At 30.1% G+C, this 25,640-nt stretch overlaps 1 protein-coding gene across 1 annotated transcript; it reads right to left on the reverse strand.

Moving 5' to 3' along the window:
• Window positions 1-19,564: 19,564 nt before the first annotated feature.
• On the reverse strand, window positions 19,565-24,660 carry LOC114747519 (TMV resistance protein N-like). Its single transcript, XM_028935860.1, has 2 exons — window positions 24,038-24,660; window positions 19,565-19,583 (listed from the first exon to the last, which is right to left on the reverse strand). Exons 1-2 carry the CDS (start codon window positions 24,580-24,582, stop codon window positions 19,565-19,567), a joined length of 564 nt encoding a protein of 187 aa, XP_028791693.1. The 5' UTR covers window positions 24,583-24,660.
• Window positions 24,661-25,640: the final 980 nt, after the last annotated feature.

The following is a 25,640-nucleotide window of genomic DNA, read 5'->3' on the forward strand; positions in this document are numbered from 1 at the left end:
ATTTTTTTAATTTTATCAAGTATTGTTTTTAATCCACTAAACCTGCATATTATTCTTTTGAAAATTGAACTTAGTATATCAGTACTCAAAAATACTTTATCAATATTTTAAATTTTAATATTAGCATCTTTTATATTAACAACATTAGGATGGAAGAACCCAAAAAATACCTTATAATAAAACTAAAAGATAAAAGCGAAAGAAACCTTATGTAGTTATGTGAAATTAAATGATTAAAGACATGCTTTTGTCTAAAATATAAATGTGAGGTGTCGCTTGGATATGGATTTCATCTTTATATTCTCACATAAATTAAAATGTAAACAGAAAGATACTCTAATTTACAATTTACTACCAAATGCACAAAAAGAGTATGAATAACAACTCATTTTATTTTAAATTTCTTAATCATGGGTATATTGAAAATGTAAATAACAGTTTGTTTTATTGAAAAAAAAAATACTCCGTGCAAAGCACTGTTGTCAAACTCATAAGTTAACTCTTCGAGTTTAACGTTTTTACGTTTTCAGCTAACAAAATCGTGTTGATTCGTTCTTAAACTTGTGATAACTGTAAACTCGATTAAACTTATGAGTTCATTTACCGAGTTTACCGTTTTTATGTTTTTAGCTTACAAAATCGTGTCAACTCGCTCTTAAACTCGTGCTAAATTTTTTAATTTAATTATATTTAGTGACATTATATATGATTTTTTATAGAAATTTCTTTGTTGAATATGATAAATTATGAATATTGATAGATATAATTTCAATTATTTAAATTTAAAATATATTTAAATGAAATTATTCTGATTTTTATATATTAATTATTTAATTATATACTTTTAATATCAGTTTATTAATAAAAGTGAACTTTTAGGAATTCACGATCCGAGTTTACATCATTATCACGAGTTTGTTTAAACTGGCGAGTTTAACAACCTTGGTGCAAAGTATGATTTATATAACTTGTTGATTTTTTTTTTTAATTTGTTACTCCCGTGTATATTAAAAAGTTAAACCAGACATCTTGTTCCAAAATTTATTATTCCCATGTGTCCCAATGTAATAGAAATTATTTTAATAGCAACTTAAGATTATGTTTATAATTTATTATTTTTGCGAGTACTAAAAATTATAAATGATGTAATTTATTAACTTTTTAATAATAAATTCTAAAGTAGAATATATTATTTTTAAAATTTTAACTTATGTGATAATGTATAAGCTATTTTGAAATAATAAATTATTCTTTCTAATTTTAATATGAAAAAATAACAAGTGGATTAAGAGGTCCAGGGGCAATATTAAAATTTGAGACGTGATACGTATGGGACTCACCTTCCTTCGGAATAATTCGTTTTTTGTTGGTGCTGACGCGGGCTACATATTTCCCCCTTAAATGACGATGGCGTTTTTTATTTTTTAAATAAAAGAAAATTTTAAAATTTACTAAATTTTAAAGAAAATTCAATAAAATTTAATTTTTTTATAAATATAATAAGATATATTAATTGTTTCTTATAAACTGGGGGAAAAAAAAGAGAGGAAAGTGCTGATTTTTTTTATTAAAAGTCAATTTTTAGGGTACTTGTTGAAGCTAAGTTGTATAATATATATATATACATATGTATATATTCCTTTCATTTAGTTAATGGCTTTGTAGATCGTAGAAAGGAGAACGAAATATGAGAGAACGATCGAGATAAGATTTCATTGGCCCATAAGAAGAGATTGTCTTTTTTAGTCAAAGGGAAAATGGAAGAATACTAATAGTGCAATTAGTTCCTATATCATGAGGCCACGTGTAATAATATACAGGATTTGTCGAAGCACGGGGAAGAAAGACTGGAAGATGGAGTAGCCATTTGATGTGACAATGGAAGACCGTGGGAGAAGACTTGGACAATTGGAAGACCGTGGGAGCTGACTTGGATACTTTTGCATTAGGCCATCAGCCACCCGGTCCATCCCTCACCATTAAAGTTGTCAGTAGCTCAAGTACTAAATACAGAATCTAGACTTGTATCAAAAAAAAAAAACACATATATAAATATATATATATATATATATGTGTGTGTGTGTATATATTTATAGAATCTAGACCAGAGCTTCACTTTGGTTTTAAATGTAAAATTCTAATTTATTTTTCCTTAAAAATGTATAGTTTTGTCTAAATCATTCCTATTGATATTACATAATAAAAAGCTCTCAATTAAAAAGTAACTTAAATGTACATGATTAAATATGATACTCCTCCAATCCTTAATATAAGATCCATTTAACTAATTTGATTATATTAAGAAAGTTAAGTAAATTAGTTAATTATAAGAAAAAGTGACACATTTTTTCTAAAATACCATAATCATCTTTCTTAATACCCCTCTCTCTCTTCTACTGGATTATGGTTGAGGAAGTATCCATAAGAGTAATTTAGAGAAAATTGATAAATATAAGAAATGGGTCTTATATTTAAGACTAAAACCAACTCAAGAATTAGGTCTTATATTAAGGACTAGAGGAGTAATTTATAACAACCAATTCAGGGTTTGTTTGGAATCACGATATTAAAAGTAGCTTTTTAATCGTGATTTACCAAATAAGAGATAAATATGTAAAAAGAGTTTTATCTCAATTTATATAAAAATACTTATAGGCACTTAAAGAAATGCAAACTAGTGTTTAGATTTGTTACAAATAACTAACTAATTTTTTAATATTTATAAATTAATTATCTAGTTTTATATTAATAACTACAGTTAGTAATGAAAATGAATAAAAATGAATGACTTTGAGAGAGTTGGCTGATAACCTGATGAGCTAGCCAACGCTAAATGAAAGGTCAATATGAAACTGATCTTTTTTAATCGGTAAATATAGTTGAGAGCAAATTATTGTGTTCAACTCTGTTTTTGTGGACTTAAAACAGAAGCAAACTATGTGGTGCCATTGTGCACGAATGTGGTGCCATCACCATCTCTCCCACCTATCAACGATGTGGTTATAAGTGGAGGGTTGTATTTTTCGTTTCAATGAGGCACAAAAGCAAAAACTTTTAGGGGATAAAAAGCTTTTTTTAAAAAGCTAATAATGATTGTTATTGGAAGAGATTTATAAGCTTTTAAAAGTATTAATTAAAATAAATAAATATATTATAAGAGGATGAATTGATTTTTTTTTTTTACCAGCATTCCAATAAAGCAATCGTTTATTGCCTATATAACAGTTCATTTTTTAAACAGAAATTAATTTAATAAATATTCATATATAGGTTTATTATCATTAAACTTTTAGTAAAAATGTAAAAAAAAAAAAATAGGAGTGAGCAAAACTGAACCGAATCGAATTTAATTTCGGTTTTTTGATTCTATTATTTTGGTTTTTGATTTTTATTTTTTAATAATTTTGTTTGGTTAGTAGAAAAAAATTCAGTTATAACCGAAAAACTGAAATAAATATATTATGTATTTATATTTAATAAATATTATTATAATAAATATATATGTGGGTATATGTGGACTCTTTAAATATATTTATATTCAATAAATATGATTATAATAAATATTATTATAATAAATCACATTGAAAGATCAAATATTTATTAATTAACAGTTGTAATTGTATTTTATTATTATTTTTAATTTAAAATCACTTTTTATATTTATATATTTCGGTTAATCAGTTAATCGAACTGAAATATTTTGATTAATTTAATTTCAGTTAGTTTAATTAATTAGTTTCGGTTCGATGTTTAAAATTCACTATATTCAGTTATTCAGTAAATTCGATTATCAAAGAAAATCGAATCAAAAAACCAAATGCTCGCCTCTAAAAGAAAATAGCACAAGGACGATATTAAAAGCATAACTTTTATGTACTTCTTATATTCTTATTCTAGTACTCCTTCATTCCTAAATATAAGATCCTTATATAGTGTATATAAGAATCTTATATTTAGAACTGGAAGAGTATTATTTATGTTTATTTAATAGTAATTAATCTAATTTATTTATTAAAAATATATTTTTAATATTAACAATGTTTTGCTTGTTATCATGTATCGATTACCAAATAAAAATGTTTTGCTTAAAATGGAAAAAATTACAATTTATCTTTGCACGGCATATTTTATGGCATAGGAGAGTGCAATTGTTGACCCAAAAAAAAAAAAAGATTTGCCCACAAGTCATTTTAACTAATTCGTCAAGATCAAAAACATAGTAGCTAACTTATTAAGTTTATCTCAAATTAAAAAAAAAAAATTCAACTCTACCCATATTTAAATAAGATTGCAGAGGAGACAACAAAATATAGATGTTATTAATTGTAGGAACGAACTTGACAAATAAGTAATAGTTACTTTTCAAATAACTAATGGTTTGGACCAACTCATTCTTTTAGAGATGACTTGTACCGTTGACAGGAGAAAATAGGAGTGTAATTTGAACATGAGCATGGGGATGAGTCATCTATCCAAAATTATAATAATCTCAGCAGAATTTAAACCGTTCCTTACTTGTTCAGGAACTCTTCTTTTGTGATTGGAGGGCATTTGACATAACAAAATACAGAATATATCACATCAACAAGGCCAAGCAACAATGATGGGACACTAATCCCAGGTTGTTGAACCATCTTGAGTATGATTCAAGCCTTAATGCTATTGCTAGATAGCCTTGATCGAACAGACTCCAAATCTGGCACCTCCTTAATACTGCAAAATCATCAGAGTCAGGACATTCCAGAGATATAGTATCCAAAATTCACAAGAAACACTAATACCAGCGTTAAAAGTGAAATTCCCTTTCATTTTTTTTTTTATGGCTTCATTTTCAGTACATTACAACTCAAACTGGAACAAAAAGAATGCTGACTTGGGATGTTTTTACCAAGAAAAGACATCGCCACCTATAGTTTGTACAAGACATGCAAATCTAATGATATGCCCGTCCTTAGTCTTGTGACTATTAGGGCACCACTACCTTGTGGGGATATACTGGCCACATGACTCATATAAGCATAATAATTTGTATGCATGAGAATTAACAAAACCAACGCACCAAAATTTAGTCTTATTTAATCAAAACCGAATTTCAAATATACAAATCTACAAAGCTAAGAAATATTTTACTTTGGCATCTGACAATGATCTAATCCACTCAGTTTCCATGGTTGGTAGATGCAAATGGAGAGACTCACCAGTACATAGTATCTCCGCAAGGGCCCAACTTCCTGTAGATCCAATCCGGCACTACCTTCTCAAGAAAATTAATCTGCTCTTCAGCTTCTCCTGTAGAGAAGACTAAGTAGTTAGTCACTCATCAGTGTTAAGACACTAACAAGCAATTAAAAACTACTTTGAGTTATAGTCACAATCAATAGATACTCATCTCAACAAAATCTAAACTGTTCATTATTATCTTGTGCAGGAGCTCCTCTTTTGTGATTGGAGAGCATTTGATGGAACAAAATATAGAATATATCACATCAACAAGGCCAAGCAACGATGAAGGCATCTGCTGCCCAGTTGCTGCACCATCGTGTGTCTGATTCGTATTTTCATGAGAACAATCAATGAACTCAGCCATCTGTACTGAGCAACCAAATATGAGATAATGACAAGAATATAAAACCACAAATAACTCATAAAAAAGATGTAACATATATCAGAAAACAAAAAGGAAAAATAATTTGGGGCAAGAGCAATGACTTGATCAAATCATGGCCTCTATGACAACACAGTTAAGTTAATTATAAATGTTGATTTTGATCGGAAGTTGATGATGAGAGTATAGAAGGATCTACGGGCAAGTCCTCACAAATCAAGCTATTTCTTTGTCGAAAAGTTTCTGGTAGAGTAGCTTCTGGGATATCAATCAGCATTCTGGTCCACAAAAGTAAAGAAAACTTTTAAACAAGATTTATTAACTTATTTTGAATTAAAAAAATATTACCAGATCGAAACCACACTCAAAACTCACAGTATAGAGAAAGATAATCTACATACAAACAGAGTTATTACAAAAGGATCAGAACTCTCTAGGTTTATATTTTAAAACTTACACCCCACTTGGTGAATTGTAGGAAAGAAATTCCCTTTTCCTTCCACAAAAAAGTCAAGATACTCCTCTGGGCCACAATATAACTGGTTTAACCACCTCACATGGACCAAAAAATATTAGTTAAACGGTAGTTATAATATTAAATATGTAAAGAATAGATATCCAACTATGCCATTGACAAAAGTCAACGCTAGATTAATTATTATGACTAATTACTTATGAAGTTTAATTGTATAGAACGGGAAAACAGGGAGACAAATATTAAATGCTCTAAATATTATCGAACTGGATTTATATTTTGGACCAAGCCAAACTAAGGAAAAAGGAATTATATTGTGGACCAGAGAAGTATATAATATCTATTACGCTCCTATTATCGTCACTCTACAGTAATTATTTATTTTTATTTCTTTTTTTTATCTAGGGACATAAGGGACACTTCTCATTCCATGCTATTTTGTTTACCAATCCAGCCCCATGACCATGAGAATTTAAATTGATATTTACATAAAACCAAATCAGATACGTTTGACCTAAAGGACGATCCCAAAGTATTGCTATGGTTGTCATAACAGCTTTAGACAGAACAAATACAATAAGCCATAACAACACAATATTGGAATGATACCTCTGGATGCGTATTAAAGAACTCAAGCAGCCTAAAACCAAAAAGTTGCCGGAGAGCCATATAAGTATTTTCACTAGAGTGTCCTAGCACAACCTCATGTACCAAGGTGATCCTCAAATCAGGCTTCATACACAAGTTTCTATTATCATGTACTAATACCTTTTGTATGCGTATGGCTTCAGGAAGTATGTACTTTATCTGCCCAAGATCCCTGTACAGGAATTTTCTGCGAAGAGAAAATAGCAGCAGCACAACATGCCAACCAACAATAGTGAGAAATGAGAACTGAATTTGAAAGAGAAATTCAGGAAAGGATAAAAATCCAAGCCCTTCAATGGGACCCATTAGTTATCTCAGGTACATCGGAAAATAAAACAAAGCAGCAAAAGTTTCAATTACCTTTTAGCAACGACTTCAACCTCGGAACAGATGTTTTGAAAGGTGGTAGATTTTTTGCAAAGACGAAGCAACCTCAGTGAACAACTCATATAGTCCAACAAATCTGCTGAAGCCTTGTATCTGAAATCTCAGAAATTTAAAAAAAAAAAATCTCAAAATACAGTTCAATCACAGATGAGGAAAAAAAGAGCAAACAAATGATTACTTCCTACAGGAAAATTTTTCAAGGGACGCAATTCACAAGCAATCAGGCACTCACGTTTCTGGAAGCTGTGTGGATCCTTCCTTGAGTTTGGCGGGTAAGGGCTCACTAGTCTTCTCTGGAGTCTGACAAGCGATAGATTTATCAGCTCCATGAAGGATCTTCGCACACTTAAAATTCAAAACGTTTTGTTCCCCTTCTTCCAGTGTTTTCTGATCCATTCTCCAACAGCAACACAGTATAGGAAGAGCCGGAGGACATGAAAGAATTGAAGAATATCATCATGCATTGCGAAAATTCCACATCGTTCACGAAAACACTGCAGTTCTTTAGCCCTTCGCTAGAAGGAAAAGGAGAAGCATTACCTGAATTTGCACTTGCAGGACTGGACACAAAGCTTGACTAGCTAGGTTTTGGAGCTGATGGAGAAGCCGAATGGGAGGGAAAATAATCAAATAATCAAAGTGTTTATGTTTTTCCGAAACCTTTCTGGATGACGGGAGGGACAAAAACGCCGTCGTTTAACTTTCAGACATTTGACCGTTGCTGGCTTGGGCACTCTACTCGAGGGTGATGATTTTTAGGCCTCTTGTTAAAATCCAAATTGGATGGGCCAGACGCTGAGAATTTATTCAGATCCACTACATATGGGCCTTGGCCCAGCCCATTAGACTGGTCAAAGAAAATGAAATTCCAATTGGCTCCCTATTAAAATTACTGAGATTTGTATCGGAAACTAAGTCATTCACATGCAGATTCTCAAGATGTTTATTTCTTTTGGATTGTTTGAATTTAATTTAAATTATTTAATTTTTATTATATTTTATTGTAATTATTTAAATTTAATTCAAGGAAAATGGGAGCAATTTAAATTGTGAAAATGGGAATGTTATATATTATATGCAAGCACCGTGTCGTTAGATGAAACAATAGCGTACTCCATGTTCAAGGGCTAGAATCTAGTAATCAAAGGTATCACTATAGATTCTAGTTCCTTAAACAATATGTTAATTGATTCGATGTTTAGAATTTAGGTTTAGACTAAACTTAATTTAGAAAGTTTATTTTTTATCATCAATATTTCAAAGAAAATAGTCTATATAATAATGATGGAGGATACTTTATGCCACATGGAATTTTTTCTTTTTTTCAGGTAAAAGAGCACATCCACTACTTTGATTTTATATGATATTTTAGTTTCGCATACTAATTTTATAAAACATATTTTAATAAAAATATTTTTTAATAAAACTATTTATGTTAAAATTAGAAAACTAAAAAAGGTAGTTTATTTTCATTAAAAAATATAATTTATAAAAATTAAGAAATCAAAGTAAAATTTGATATAAATTAAAGAAACAAAAATACATGTTCAGCTTCTTATTTTATTTTATAAATAAAGAAGCAAAAGGGAGAAGATGTGATAACATCCATATCCTTGTAAATTAGACAATGCTACCTCCTGTCCTAAATATAAAAATTAGTGAAAGAATTTATTTTGATTTTAAATATAAGATTTCAATTCATTTTATCTTTTAAATTTATAACTTTTTATTGAACTCTTCTTGTTAATTACATATGCTAAAGAAAAGTAATATCAAATACAAATTATTAAAAAGAATACTCTAATTAGAAAAATTAGCATGTATTTATTATAAATAAATAACTTCTTTAATATTTATAAATTAATTATCTAGCTTCTATATTTAATAGAGAGACAGTAATTTTTTTGCAAGCAAGGAATACAAATTTCTACATGCATCCATTATAACAATCATCAGTTAAATTACTCAGTTTTTTAAGTAAACATAGTTTCATTTTTTATATATGTGAAAGGAGACAATATCAGAACCAAATGTTTTTCCCCCCTTACCAATTAAAACCAAATCTTAATATAATAAAGAAGAATGCCCTCCAAAGTCCAACCCCCAATTGGCTTAGTCCGGTTTCAAGAGGACATTGCTACGTCATAGATGATGCCATTAATTAGTTGAGAGCCGAAGCGCCATTTTGCAAGCCAAGGCATACATGAAGTGCGAAAGTAGTTATTTTTTGTCCAAAATATAATATTTTAATTTATTTTATTATTCATATTTAATAATATTATACAGAATTAGTTTAGAAAGAGTAGATCACACATATTATAATTAAATAATTTATTTAGTTTTTTTAATTTTTTATTAGTAATGTAATCAAATTAGATAAATAACTCTTAATAATGGAAGGGCAATAATTCTTTTTGGCCAAAAAGATTACTTAGTCTATGTTAAAAATTTAAAATGTCTATGCATGAGCAATGATAATTATATTAATTGATGATACCCTTTATATAAAAGTTTCCACTTGAAAGTTGAAGTCTTCTGCATTAAGAAAAACAAATCCATTGGAGCTTTTTTCCCCAAATGGGACTTTATTTAGGACCCAATTGAGACTTAACCTAATTTAAATCCAAATTATCAATGGCTAGTTCCATATGTCATGGGATAGTATTATTAATTTCCCAATTGAGTTTAACAAAGGGCATGCATTACGCCAAGGATTGTTGGTCAGTAATGGAATGAAGCATATGAAAACTTGGTATATGAATATCTTTTTAAAAAATAATTCGTTGTTATGTCGATAAAAAAAAATTACTGTTGTCATATTTGTTTTCTGGAAACAAAAATTGCATGAATAACTAGCATGCCTGTACACATGACAAGAGGGAAAAACTGACACGTAATTTTTTTTTCTTGCATTTTTTTTCTCAAATTAAAAAATGTGAACTACATTATTACCGATCATTGTTAGTTATATATATAACTAGCGCGAGCTTCGTATATGGCATAAATTTTTAAAAAGAAATTGTATTATTAGACTTATAAATAATATAACTTGTCAAAGTTTTTATATTACATGAAAATATATGAATTCCTACTACTATTATTATTACTTTAATAAAATCAGAATTAACCTGTTATTTTCTTTTAAATTATCATTATATTATTATATAAATGTAACATCAATTAACAATGTTCAAATATTGTTCTTTTACATGCTCTTTAAAAACTTTTTTTAACTCCCGCGCGGGTATAATATCAATGGCCTTGGAAAAGGAAAAATATCTCTAGGCTAATATAATCTAGTTCTTTTGAAAATTTGAATATCTCCCACAGAAAATAGAAGACAATTGAAATTAACATTAATTTTGTATTTTTACCAAAAAAAATTCATTTTGTATGGAACGTAATTATTTTATATATATCAAGAGAGGGCGTGGAGGGGGAGAGTGATTAAGTAGTTTATTAAAAGAATTTTAATCTTACATACCGCTTAACATATTTGAGAGTGACTAAGTAGCATAATCTAATTTGCGAATCAAATAATGTGTTGTTTGCTTGCTTCAGCTTGTTTTTTTAATATAGTTAAACAGATAAAGAAAAACTGAAGTCAAACTCTTTATATCTATTATTTTATTTTATTAATACGGATTGATCTTATAAAAATTTGGGTTAAATAAAACTTTGGGTCTCTCAAATTTATTTTCATTTTGGTTTTAGTCCTTCAAATTTTAAACTACAAATTTTGGTCCCTCAAGTTTCTTTTTATTTAAAATATTGGTCCTTATAAAAAACTTGAATCATTTTACCTCTTGAGGGACCAAAAATTATGTTTTGAAACTTAAAAGACCAAAGCTAAAATGAGGATAAACTTGAGGGACCAAAAATTACATAACTTATATAATAATTTAACTTCATGATTATAACAAACTTTTTAAAAATTTTAATCTGTTAATTATGTTTAAAATTGTAAATTATTTTTTTAATAAAAAGACAATATATAACTAATAAAAAGCATAATTTATGGTACTACATCAGAATGACTTGAAATGGGAAATAGAAAACAAATTCCTGATTAAATCACTATTAAAAGAACAAATATCATAATTTAGAAAGAAGCTGAGTATTATCAAAATCTCTAGAGCAATAATGGAGGAAGATCCTATATAAAAAGAGTGCAAATTGATGTACTTTGTCTTTGTGCAAATGATAAGAAGAGGTTCCTGTGGCTTAAAATTACTATGTGACAAAATTCAATAAATCATCATATGAAAACAAAGAGCATAGAAGAAGTCATGAACTGCCTGAAAGTGCAAGCAAGAAAATTTATGAACTAGAGAACCTCAAGCATATGATGCCACAACAGAGAACCTTTATAGTCCTCTTCTACTCTTTTGATAAAATAATGGACCAACCATTTCTGAGACTTGATGTCAAAATGATCTGCAAAAAGGCTATGTTGTTGAACAGGTCTACTATAACGACAATGAAGGCTAAGACTTACCATCATGCAGTACAGAATTCCTTTTACTCTAGATAGTAGTATTGATGAGAATTATAATTCTTTAAATTAGATCATGTCTACCATCTTCATCCAGCCGTAAAAAACAAAGTATCTCTTGCCCATTGAATGAAACTATTGAAATTATGCAGTTGCAATCTTATAGAAGAACAACCAAACTGCATTGACTTAGCAAAAAAACAGGTTATGAACAAGTACTCTAAAGTTTCATTGCTCAAAGTCCCGTTAAATTAATATGATTTTTAATATTATGTAAAAAAAATAATGTATAATTATTCCATATCATCGTTTAAAAAAATTGTTAATTCTGATTTTCACTAGTACATTTCAAATGAATATATTTTGAATAAAGGTGATTATATTTTTTTTAATAACAAAATCAATATTTTAAAATTTATTAATTATTTTGGTGTTAGCTTAAACCCTGCACGATACTTGGCCTTCCTAACCAAAATGTTCATGATGCTCAACCTAATACCAAAATAAGTTTTAATTATAGTGTAAATTTTGTTACCAGTTTTGATTTTTTTAAAGATTTTTTTATCATGGAATATCCAATTATTTGCACCTGCCCTATTTCAACCAGAAAATTCACAAGAGACCTAGACTAATTCAGTTACTCAGATAATCATGAAAGACACACAAAAAAAAAAACTCTACCACCAAATATTTATATACAATTTTCTACACTTATCCAACTTTAATTGAAAGATTTATCTCAGTCTAGTATGATGTTGGTCAAGTCAAATAGAACCATAAAGAGTGGCAGAGCTATACCAAGTATTTTAATTTTTTTTTTTTAATTAAAATACTTGATAGGAAAAGTTCTCTTCTTTATAGTCTTATCTAACTCAATTTATATAGTTTGGATAATTGGATGCCAATAAATTTTACAGTTAAAATAAGTACGTCCAAATAGTTTTCTTTTGTCAATTTTTTTTTAAAAATAGTTTAAATGTACTAAAAATTTTATAGTATTAGTCATATTTATTTTTAATTTTTAATATTATGGTGATGTCGCACATTATTAGCTCTTAGATCAATCTGGATGCATCATATTGAGATGCTGAGGGACGCTGAGAGAGGGACTGCTGAGAGGATCCGGACCTTGAGGTTTGAGGGAGTACCTATCATGCTTATTGATGAGTATAGAATACTTATGTTAATTTGAATAGATATAGAATTCAAAATAAAAAGAATTTTATAACTAACACTACTTTTAAAAAAATAAATTTATCATTGAAAAAAATTATATAATAAAATTTTTTTTCATATCAGATTTTGGATAGTCTAGATTGTATCATAATAAATAATTATGCTCGTCGCTGTGGTGAGCGAGTGAGAACCCAAGTTCTACTCATCCTTCCTTTCCATAAAGCAAGACATTTTTTATTAGCTACTGTTAATTTAAATGTAGGATATTTTTAGTTTTAAAAAATATGTTCCTATTTTTATTCATGCAGAGTAATGGCTAACGCTAACTAAGTAATTCTGCATAAAAAATAGTGATGTTACTTGTAGACAATAATAAAATTGAAACAATAAGTAAATTTTTTGTGAGATTTAGGAAAAAAACTGGAATTTTCTTAATCAGCATTGCAAATTAAATGTTTGTAATTATTAGTGTGGGCCACTCTTTCACACTCACTGCCGATATTAAATTAACCACATGTATTAATCATGGTTTTGAAAGCCGGACAAGGCCGATTGGGTTTGGCCATCACCCGTTCGATATAATGGCTTGGTTTGTATGTTCAGACTGTTTGAACGGTTGATCCGGATTGAGTCTCTGTAACCAGCAATTGAGCCGAAATCTGAAATTAAACCGAAATACGGGAACGAGTTTGTAAGAGCCGAACAGCTCGAATTTTACCTCAGTAATACCGTGTTATTTTCATGTTTGAAACCATGTAAAGAGAAGAAGATGGAAGAGGAACTAAGAAGAATGGAGAAAGAGGAGATTAGTACCAACTTAGAGATTTTTGTCCTCCAAGATCAAATATCATCGTCTCGCGCTGAAGAGTCTTCTCTCCCCTTCGTGTTTGATTTTGGATCTCCAACCGTGCAGCGAAATGCTAGAGGAGACGAGCAAAAAGAAAATAATGAAATGTCATGATTAAGAAACAATAAAACACAGAAAGGGCATGTTCACCGAACATACCAGAGAGAAGGTAATAAGAAGCCAGTGGTCAAAATTGCTCATATTTAAATATCAACGGCTTATGTTGACTTGTGTTTCACTCTTACTCATGACCCAGGCATACACATTTCAGTTTTCCCCCAGTAGATTTCACCTGTTTCGTACTTCCAATAAGCTACCACTAAAATCCAATATGTATTAGTAGTAGTTTTCTCATAACCCGTGGATACTAGTTGGAGACTCGGGTAATTCCTGATTCAAATTGCATATTTTATTATATTATTTTTTATTTATAGAAACATATTTAAGTCATCAATATATATGTATATAAAATTTCTATGATGAATATATTAAAATTCTTTTAATTCATCTTTTTTATTATTATTCAAATTATTTATTTTATTTATACCATTATATATAATATTATTTTTAATTTAATTATTACATTATCAGTCCTACCGATCTGATCTTTAAGGGTACGTTTGGATCACTGTTTGGAGGAGAAAAAGTACTTGGGAACATGCGAAACGGTGGTTTGAAGCTTTGTTGAAGTAAACATGTTGTTTGGATTGCTGCTGAGTGCAAATGAACTTATGCTATGAATTGACTTTTTTTCCAACGCTCTAGGGCTTGTTTGGATTGACTTATGAGTAGCTTTTCAAACGTGATTTACGGAATACAAGGTAAGTATGTGAGGAGAGTTTTGTCTCGGCTTACGTGAACTTGCTTAAAAGCCCGTTTTGAACGGAGCTCCAAACAAGCCCCTAGAAAGTGACTTTTGCCTTCTGCAACGTAATTGATGGGGTCCACATGGGTGAATAACAAAATGTTTTTACTTTTTTGCCCCAGAGAGAAAATGCTTTTACATAAGATTCAATAGATTAATTTAAGAAATTTAAAAAGCTAAATAAATTATTTAATTATATTTTATATTACATGGTTTCTTAAAAATACTTATATGTATTATTAGACTACATATTAGTTTATAAGTCAAGCAAATTAATTTGAAGAAAAATAAATATAAATATTTCAAAATATTTTATTTAAATTTCCTAATATTCTCAAATTAATTATATGTATTTAATTATATTCTATGTATATTCAAAATTTTCTCACCAACAAATATTTTTATTTTACAATTATAATTTTAATTATTTTTTTAACAATTATCGTACTAATATCATATAATATAAAACATTAATATTCAATAAAGTTCATGTCCTTTTCAGTCATTTTACATTTAAACTTATTTTTTTATTAATCATCCAAACAACTTTTAACTTTTTCAACTGACTTTTTATGAGCACTTATCCAAACATAAATCATATTACACTAACTGACTTTTACTCTAACTTCAGTTAGAAAAGTCAGCTAGATTAGAAGTCAGTTTTATCAAACGCCAATCCAAACACACCCTAATATCTGCTCCGGCTTATAAATGACTTTTACTGGAGAATGAAGAATTAACCAGGAGTATTTTGGTTAAAAAAAAAATTACATTCTATGCAGGAAATGTCGGTGAATTCTTACATAGAGAAAGAAAATAAAGTCCTTAAATAGGTCCTATATTTATTAACAAAGGGAAGACATCACAAATTCTGTCTCAACAATATAGAAAACATTGTCAAAATCTAACGTAATTAAGTTATGAATGAAAGATTATTAAAACAAGAAGTTCACAAAATATAAAATTAAAGGTGCCTGATACCCTAATTGTCCGCGAGACACGCTCTTTCCAGCTACCATTGGTCCATTAGAGAAGGAGAAGACGAGGACGAGAGCCCTAAAAGTGTCCTCATGTGAAGTCTAACGTAATTTTATACTATATAGAATTATGCATTTTTAATCCTCTCACATAAAAATTATTTTAATATAAACTTAATTGTAATGTATTTTTAAAATATTATTAACAGAGTTAATGATTTGAATTTATGTGTTTGTTTTAAAATAGAATAAATATTCATATAATTAAGACAAAATATAAGAGAATTGGAATTTTTTTCCTCTAAAATTTATCACAAATTTAATATTAATTTCAATTTCAAAATTAGACTGCTGAATTAATCAAGATGAACTAGTTTCAGTACTTGTTGTAATGATGAACACCATGATGCTCATTGTGTGATAAAATCTAAACTATCCAGATACAGTTTTAATAATCTAAGTATAAAAATTTCAACTCTTGATTTTTAAATAAAAAATATTTTAGAGGTTACATTTATTTTGGATTATATAACTATTAAAAAATTATGGATTACATTTATTTTGGATTATACAACTATTAAAAAAATATTTTTTAAAAAAAGAAAAAATATTAAAGAAAAATAAAAAATAAAGACACCAGAAAATAAAAAATTGTGATTACGGTTCTTGAATTCAAAAATTAAAATACCCAAATCAAAATTTTGATATTTTTAAGGTCGTTATCTATGATTTTTTTAAATATTAAATATTAAATCTCAATTGTTTATATTAAATTTGAATAGTTGAGATTTTATGAGTACGGTGCTTATCAATTGCAATGAGCACCAAAAAAATTCCACAAACAAGAGTGGGGTTGGGGAGGGGGGGTAGGAGGCTGACTTGGAATTTTGTCATGACAATTCAAGGTCCCTCGCCGTATTTGTTACTTCTTTCTTCCTTTTTTGATAGCATTTACTTCTTTCTTCTTCATGGATCATTATGAATAGTTGACCATTTAACATGTTGAGCAATGAAATAAGATTGAAAGAATAGACTTTGTATCAGGTCAGAAAAAAGAAAGAATAAACTTTATAACTAAATCAGGGCTGGGGGGATTTTTTTTTGTGAACTAGTAAATTAATACATTGTTCTTTTTTATTTGTAATCTTTTTATCAATAATTTTTTAAAATAGTTTTATAAAATAAAGGAAGGCCATTAAATAATAAATTGTGTATGATAGAATGAAATTTAATAGATCAGATACTAGCATATCTGTAGGGAAAATCAATCCTTATAGTTTCAGTTAGCTTTTAATTAGGTCTTTAAGAGTTTATTTTCTTTTTACCGGGTCCTTGTCACTATGGAATCCTCAAAGGGGTTAGCCCCTCTTCTTCGAAACCGTATATGAAACAAAGACCAAAGGAGTGGTATTTGCCGTTAGGCAGGCTTCTCTGCTTATCAAATAGAAATATGTCATGGTAGACGAGAGGGAGAGAGACGAAGCAAGACACATGGATTATGAATGAAAAGGGAAAAGGGGTTTAGCTTATATATATCATCGTCAAATTAAAGAACCCCTAATGAGGAGCAAATCAAAACTGTTCAAAGCTTTGCAACTTTGAATAATCAGTCACTTGTTCAATGAAAAAACCAAGAAAGAAGGAAAGTCATGCCTTACCTGATCGGTTTGATGTCCCACACACGACACGATCGACGACCATATTCTCTTCTCATCTGCATCCAGAAATGCTCTGTAACGCAATATGATGAAATAGATTGATCTAAGTTCCAACTGCATGCTGAGGGTGCAGCTTGTCAAAATTGATCTAACTGTAGGCCAAGCCACTACCGTCTAACAAGAAACAAGGAACTATAAGGATTGACAAATTAGTTTTGGCATGCTAATAATAAAAATAATATAGCCTTTACTATATGTATGTCAAAAATTTGTGGGAAAAAAAACAGAGAAACAACCATAGGGTATGTCCGCCACTGCATTGAATCATTTCAACTTGTCTCAATGGCCCAAGATGATCCAAATGATCAAATTTACAAAATAATGCTTAAAAACGATCCTTATCTTTTGCCTTTTACTGAACAGTATAAACAAAACAGAGAATGACAAGATTAGGCTACGGAATTATGTTAATATCCCATAATTTGGGCCAAGACTCTAAACTGAAGCCCAACGCAGAATTGAGTTGGTCCTATGCTTATCTTTTAAAAACCCAACGAATAGGATGGGGATATGAGATTTAACTTTTAAAAATAATTAATTAAGCTCACAATCCCGCTGACAACAGTGCCCACATTTAGTGCCTGACAGTGTCTCGAACAGAATTGTGTCCAATTGGAGGATGTCTATGCCTGCCTAAAAAAAATTAAAAATTAAGTGCACAATCTCTCCCATCTCATTTTTAATGGCCATATACTAATCTAGTTAAAACAGAGGTGAAAAAAATAAAATTATAAGAGCTAATCTTGTGGGAAAAAAAAGTAAAATTAAATCATTTAATTAAGAGAACAAACATATTGATACCAAATTAAAAATTGAAAAAAAAAACTATATGTGTCTCGACTATGGTTTTTAAAAAAAAGTAAAATTAAATCATTTAATTAAGGAGAAAAAAAACATATTGATACCAAATAAAAAATTGAAAAAAAAAATATGTGTCTCGACTATGGTTTTTCCAAAAAAGTATATGTACCTCTGATTATTCCATTACCAAGTTCTGCTAGCCAGTTTCAATTTAGAGTTACAGAATTGTTCATACAGTACTTTATGCTCTGTTTTATCTCCTACCACAACATATTATCAACCATACTGAGAGCATTATCTAATGGAGTCCTAATCCAACACTTTACTGATACTGCATATCATATACTACCTTCGGTCTTAATTATAAGAGCTAGTTGACTAATTTGATGAGATTAAGGAAGTAAGTTGAGTTAGTTATTTGTCCTAAATAAATGTTGTCTTTCCTAAAATATCCTTGTTAATCAAGTGTATTGACTAGAATTATCATTGTTAGAAGGGCTACTTTGAAAAAAAATGTATAAATATGAGAGACAAAGTGGATCGGGGTCTTGTATTTAGAACCTAAATAAAAGTCAAATGGGGTCTTATATTAAAGATCAGAGGTAGTACTACTTATTATAAGCACAACCAGTGCACAATTTTCTCAAGAACTTCTAATTTGTTCATAATTACCGTGTGCTCGATCTCCTTTTTGGTTCATGGAGAGTATCTTATAAAACATCACAATATAGAATATTATATCACGTCAACGCATAATTAGGATGGTACAAATTTCCAGAAGGAAAACAACACAAGACACTCTGCCACTGATAACTTTTGAAAGAAGAGATACAACATCACGATCGCAAACTCATGCAAACGTTAATTCCGGCTAAAAAGAGCACTAACTTAATCCAAATATGGTCCATTAAGTGGTTCATCAAGAACTTTCTGTGGATTCTATCTCATGTTTCAAGGATGGCATCTGTTCCCTAGACTTATATGACACAGAAAATTGATCTTCTTTCTCTTCTAAAGCCGTCGACGCGTTGTACCGCCCTTTTTGGAATCAAGTTCCAAATCTTCTGCTTTGAACTAACAGGGTTTGTTTCTCTGCCTGCAACATGTCAGTACCTTATCCGCTGATTGAATTCTCTCGAGATTTCTAAATTCAATGATAAATTGGAGAATTCTCTCTGAAGAAGTTTTACGCCATTTCCATCACAGGATACTTGGTGCATTTGTACAACTAGATATTTGAAGAAGTTCTACACCATTTCCATCACAGGATACTTGGTGCATGAGTACTTGATTTCACCCGAAAAATTTTGAGTTATCATTCTATTTGATCATTGGCTGAAGGATCCAGAACTGCATGGTCCGACACACACTGCAAAATAGTAATGATCAATAACTGCAATTCATTCAACAGTAATTGTACCAAGGGGAAGAAACAAAAGTCAACTCTTCCTTGCCCATTTTACTCTTTGAATTTGACTCCCGATTCATATCGTCCTCATGTTCTTCGCAACATGGACTCACTGAAAGATTGCTGCCTTCACTGTATACCTTTATATATTTTCCTTTCAGTTTAGATGTAGTTGCACAACCTGCAGTGAGCATAGAGTTGATTAAAGTTTGTTGTTCCAATAAGTCCTCAATGGAGTTGAAATCTTGTTCCAAGTCATTATTGGAGTTGTAAAAGCTATGGTATTTTCACTTGGGGCGATCATGCTTCATGAACCGGCTATTCTCCATGCTATTTTCCTGCTTGTATACGTGAACTCTAATGCACTTGATCTCTACTCCATCCTTGAGTATTCCAATTTCTTGCTGGACAGAAACTCTAAAAAGAACACACCACAATTACAGGGAATTGTTTTTGGACCCAAAAGCACATTGAATTTCCCTTCGTATGGTAATCAAACCATTTCGGGATGCTTTCTCTGCAGAGAAAAATTTAATGGAACTCGTTTAAATTTTAACGGTCACTGAGTTATTTTTAAATAAAAGTTTACCTAATTGTTTGACGATTTATCTTGGTGGATTTGTATTTGTAGCCTTCCCTTTTGAACCAATTTCTAATCTTTTTTCTTCATGTTATTTTCATGTTTTGTCACGTTCAAATTATGGTTGTAGCTTTAGTTGAAGAATTTTATTTTTTGAAGGGAAAAGCAAGGTAAACCTCAAAAATTGAAAGAAAAAATTATTATTATTATTATTATTAAGGCCCAAACAATTTGGGTTTACAGGCTAGTTTATAAGCCTGAATTGTTAAGATTGATTTCAGTTTAATGAGACGTTCTATATGTCCCGGTTTATTTTAAGTGCCTTTTCAGAAGAGTATGAAAGCAATGTTACAAAAACAACTCGCAGATAAGAGGAAGAAGATTGGAAAACTGTGAACGAAGGAAATGTTAGTGGAACTTGTTTAAATTCTGACATTCACTAAGTTATTTTCAAATAAAAGTTTAACTAATTGTCTGATGATTTATCTTCGTGGATTTGTATTTGTAAACTTCCCTTTTGAACTAATTTCTAATCTTTTTTCTTCATGTTATTTTCATGTTCTGCCTTGTTCAAATTATGGTTGTAGCTTTAGCTAAAGAATTTTATTTTTTAAAGGGAAAAAGCAAGGTAAACTTCAAAAATTGAAAAAAAAATATTATTATGATTATCATTATCATCATTATTATTATTATAAAGGCCCAAAAAATTTGGGTTTAGAGGCCAGTTTAAAAGCCTGAATTGTTGAGATTGAGCTTAGTTTAATAAGACATTCTATATGTTCGGTTTATTGGGCCAAACTCAAATAGGCCTTGAATTACGGGCTATAGATTTAAGTGCCTTTTCAGAAGAGCATGAAAGCAAGCATACAAAAACAACTCACAGATAAGAGGAAGAAGACCCTGGAGAATTGAACATATATACACGGTCATGCATTGGTGTCCAAGAAATTGGAAAACTGCGAAAGAAGAAAAAGAAATTATGGAAGAACTCACAAGACTAAAGATCATCACATGAATGGGCATTATGATAATTGAATATAATGTTCCATTATTGCCTCTTTCGACATGCTCATGTATATACATTGTGTCCAAATTTATCACACGGCTGTAATAACTTTTGTTCATAGAACATTATAATAACTTATCGAAGTTCATGTTGGAATATATAACTCACTTCAAAGCAAGGTATATAATGGATGAAAAAGAATCAACTAAACGTATATTTGTTGCTATAACGGAAAGTTACAAAATTAGAAAAGGGAATTATCGTCATATATGACATGAACGAAAGCATTCATATATTGGAAAAATAGCAGCAAAAACATTCCAAATATATAAAACTAGTATATTTGTATTACCTATACAAATGTATTGCTAATAACATGACATCAGATATTTTTGTGTTGGGCAATTTTGGTGCTTCAATCAGTTGAAATACAGAACAGTACAACGTATGCCTAGGAATGGAAGTCGATAGTTCTAACTTCTTGCCATTATAAGTAAGTACATTTCTATCAATTGTAAAGTTGCTACAAATGTGACAAATTTGGATGGGACAAAAGCTAAGAAAAACAAATATAGCCAAGTTATGTGTGTTACCAAAACCACATAGTGCAGCAGAGCTTATATATACTATGTTAGAGAATGTCAGTGGCAGACATGAAAAGAAATATGAAGGACAAAAAATTACCTCGGAAACTCATGGTGCTCGCAGCTGACCCAAGTGAATTGACAGATTCTGTTAAATTTGAATCCTAATTCATATCGTCCATAGTTTGTTATTTCCCCTCTGAAAGATCCACTAGTAAAAGTATTGGAACCAATCGACCCTCACCATATGAAGCCCTCCATAATGTTCCAACCACGGCACTTCTTTCCCTCAACTTGTGTCTCTAAGCTGTCAGTGTCTTCTTCCTTTCTCTTACCTCGTTCTTCCTTTCTCTGTAGCTCCATTGGCCGGTGACCTGCATCATAAGTTTCTTGGATACCAAGACTTATTAACAACTCTCTATCCCATGTGACGACGAGGATCCTGCTTCCTTTACCAAACCGATCACACTCTCTAATTGCTCGTAGCCTATCCAATTCTTCAACTTCTTTAATAACTACGAGAATTTTCTTCTGTGGGAACCAGGGTTGTTTTATCAAATCACAGAAACCATCCAATGTGAAAACACTGCTCCTCCTGGCTATTTCCCGAGAATTAAAAAAATACCAAAAATCTTCAAAATGGCGAGCAATAGAATGACTCACAACACGTGTTATTCGTGATGAGTCACGTGTTTCCCAAATTCCTACCCTTTTGACTTCCTCATTAGGCCCAACATCCAGAAGTGAGATTACTCGTCGACATTCGCTGTCACACCACATTGAACGACCCTTATGGATGAAAAAAAATCCGCCAATCCCTCCATTGAGGTTGAAAATGACCTCTTCAATAATATGGTCGTCTCCTTTAGCATTACTGACAAATTTAGAAGAAATTCACTTTTTAGTCGAACAAAAAATTACGATATGCTATTTTTAGAAATAAAAGCCATGCTCCCCCCCTCAAAACATATTTCTCCCAATAAAAATTAATAGCATTCTTAACATAAAGAATTAAAAATTGAAATGTGGTAAAATTATTACAAAAATTTTAAAATAATATTAAATTCAGTCACATATATTAAAAAAATTACTAAGTCATTCTAGTGATGAATAAATTTGTAATACAGACATGTATAGTTATTAATTAAAATAATTACATAAATCAAACATGTTCCCTTTTTTTTTGTCCTTTTTTTCCTTTTGGTGCCGAGCCTTTTGATCATTGAAAGAATTCAATTATACTCCTCCAGTCCTTAATATAAGACCTATTAACTAATTTCATTAGATTAAGAAAGTTAGGTAAGTTAGTTAATTTAAAAAATATGACATGTTTTTTCTAAAACACCATAATTATCTTCTTTAATATCCTTCTTCCTTTTTCTACTTGATTATGATTGAAAGAGTATCCATAGGGATAATTTAGAAAAAATAGATAGATATAAGAAATAGATTTTATATTTAGGATCAAAATTAACTTAACAATTAGAATATTAAGGATCAGAAGAGTATATGCATATGGCCATTGTTCAATTACTGTGCCTAAACTTTTCAAAATTTTAAAAAATAGTTTTGCATGTTTTTGGAATAAATATTCAAAATTATTATAAATTCAAAAAACTAAAAAGGGGTCTTATGAGCTTCATTTTCTTATTTTCCCCTTAATGCAAGTATGATCTCCATTTCCATTTGGACATCTGGTTTGATTTGTGCAACACAAGATATACAATACTTATTATATTATTAATATGAATTTGCAATTCAATTTTATTAATTTTTATTCAAATACATGAAAAATACTTTTCATTTACAAAATTATGCTTTTATCTTTTTTCATTCTACTCATTATGGAAAGAACCAGGAATAATATATCTCATGTTAACCGGTAGTAGCAAAGCATTTTTATCAATATATTATTCCCATGTAAAGTAGAATAATGTATATTAGAGTTATATTGATATAAAATGAAAAACTATATTTAATATGAAACTAATATCAAAATTTGAATAAGTCATATTCATAAATTATAAATGATACTACATTCGGTTCTTAATATAAGAATTAGTTTAAGTTTCAAATTGGTTCTAAATATAAGATATCAATCCATTTTGTCTCTTATATTTATTCATTTAAATATAAGATATCAATCCATTTTGTCTCTCATATTTATTCATTTTTTTTCTAAAGTAATCTTTGTAGTAATTGCACATATCAAATATTTTTATCAAATGACAATTGATTAGCAAGGGTATTTTAGGAAAGATAACACTTATTTATTACAAATAACTAACTGAACTAATTTTCTTAATTTACTCAAATTAATCAATTAGCTCTTATGTTAAGAATAGGAAGTAGTATGTCTTATTTATGAAGTTTTTGTTTAATGAACCAATTTGAGATATGGGAGTATTAATAGCTAAAGTAGTGTCCAAAAATAAGAATAATTAAGAAAAAGGGTAAGGACATACCTGGTAATGCTTCTCAAGTTAGCTGCTTTAGACAAAGCCAGCCTCCATTTCTGCACTAGCTGTTTGTTGTGTTTGTATATCTTCTCAAGCCTTGCAAATACTTTTCCGTAACTCCCTGTTTGATCTCGCAGCTCTAATGGCTCCACACCATAAAAAATTGGATAAACGAATCGACATTCTATGCTAAAGCACTCAAGAATGGTGGCAAGACTATCCAAACAAGATGTTGAGGATGCATAGTTTTTGGAGATAACTATGATAGTGGTCCTGGATTCTTGCATTGCTTTCAATGCTTCCTCACTTGTCTTGAGAAATTTATTGTCAATGAAGGTATGGATTCTCCTTCTGCATAGGCGATTGTAGAGATGGCTAACAAAACTTGAACATTCATCATCGTCACCTCTATAACTCAAAAACACATCATAATTCCATGTGGATGGTAATACCGCTCGCTCTGCGTTCACGTCTTCATTTTGTGAAACTTGGGCCTTGAGATTGACGACACCTGGAGCTAGGTCCAAGCAAGTACATTGAAACATTATCATCTCAAGTTAAAAATGTCTATTTACATTTGTATTAGTTATGCAATACTCAACTTGCATAAGTGATAAAACAAATGAGCTTCAAAATACCATATTTTTAAGGGAAAATTGATCTAAAATTTCTTGTAATTTCTCTTTTTTAATTAGATCCTATCTGTTTCTATCGTCAACTCCTTCAATCCCCATCTTTGTTTCACCTAGTTTGTTGGATTTGTTGTCATTGCTAGTAATCAAGCAATGTTTTGACATGAGAAAGATATTAAAGTAGGTAACACAGAAGAAAAGGAGAAACCCAACCTTGGTAAAGCATGTTGTCTTCAAGTTCTTCCCGGTGTTGTGGATGTTGTAATCTTTCCCAAGAGTTACTATCAATGTATGTTGTCCTAGGATCCATCAATCGGATGGTTGTTGAGTTTTTTTGTTGCTTATAAACATGAAGGGCTAAGTGAAATTGATCCCTTCCATTTTTCATTTCTTGGGCATTGCTCTTGATGGAAACCTTCACATGATTCCATTTATTTCGATGTGGGAGTTCAGCCTTGGGAATCATACTTTGCAGATCGCATATACATAAATGACCCATCTTCATCGTTGATAACAGAAGCCACTCAGAAGAAATATCTAGCTTGACGTCATTGACGTGCACCAAGAATGAATAATTGAAGAGAAAATCCTGATCTTGTTTAACAAGAATCCATAGAAAAATTGTTGGAAACACATCACGAACCCAAAAAGACACACAGCTTCTCCTACTACAAGTATCAACATTTTCTGGGAATTTACCTCCAGGAAAGATAAAGTTTGTTTTCCCATTTTGCAAGTTGAGTACCTATCAATTGCATTTTAAGGGGAAAAAAACTAATAAATAAAATGTAGGGAGATGATTATATACACATAGAGGGAGGGATAGAAGAAGAGAGACCTGATACAATACTCTGCTTTCAGATCTTTTTGTCAATGACATGCAACATATGGCACTGAATCTTTCCAAGTTTGGTGGCATCTCCTCAATATGTTGAAGTCGGTTGCAATAATCCAGCGAAAGATATTTCAAATGGTGA

The sequence above is a fragment of the Neltuma alba genome, unplaced genomic scaffold, assembly GCF_004799145.2.
Source record: "Neltuma alba isolate B1F8T4 unplaced genomic scaffold, ASM479914v2 tig00005347_pilon, whole genome shotgun sequence".
In the NCBI taxonomy this organism is placed as follows: Eukaryota; Viridiplantae; Streptophyta; class Magnoliopsida; order Fabales; family Fabaceae; genus Neltuma; species Neltuma alba.

Excerpts from the sequence above, each read along its gene's own strand:
- LOC114747519 (XM_028935860.1), bottom strand. The coding sequence starts at position 24,582 with ATGATAATGTTTCAATGTACTTGCTTGGACCTAGCTCCAGGTGTCGTC.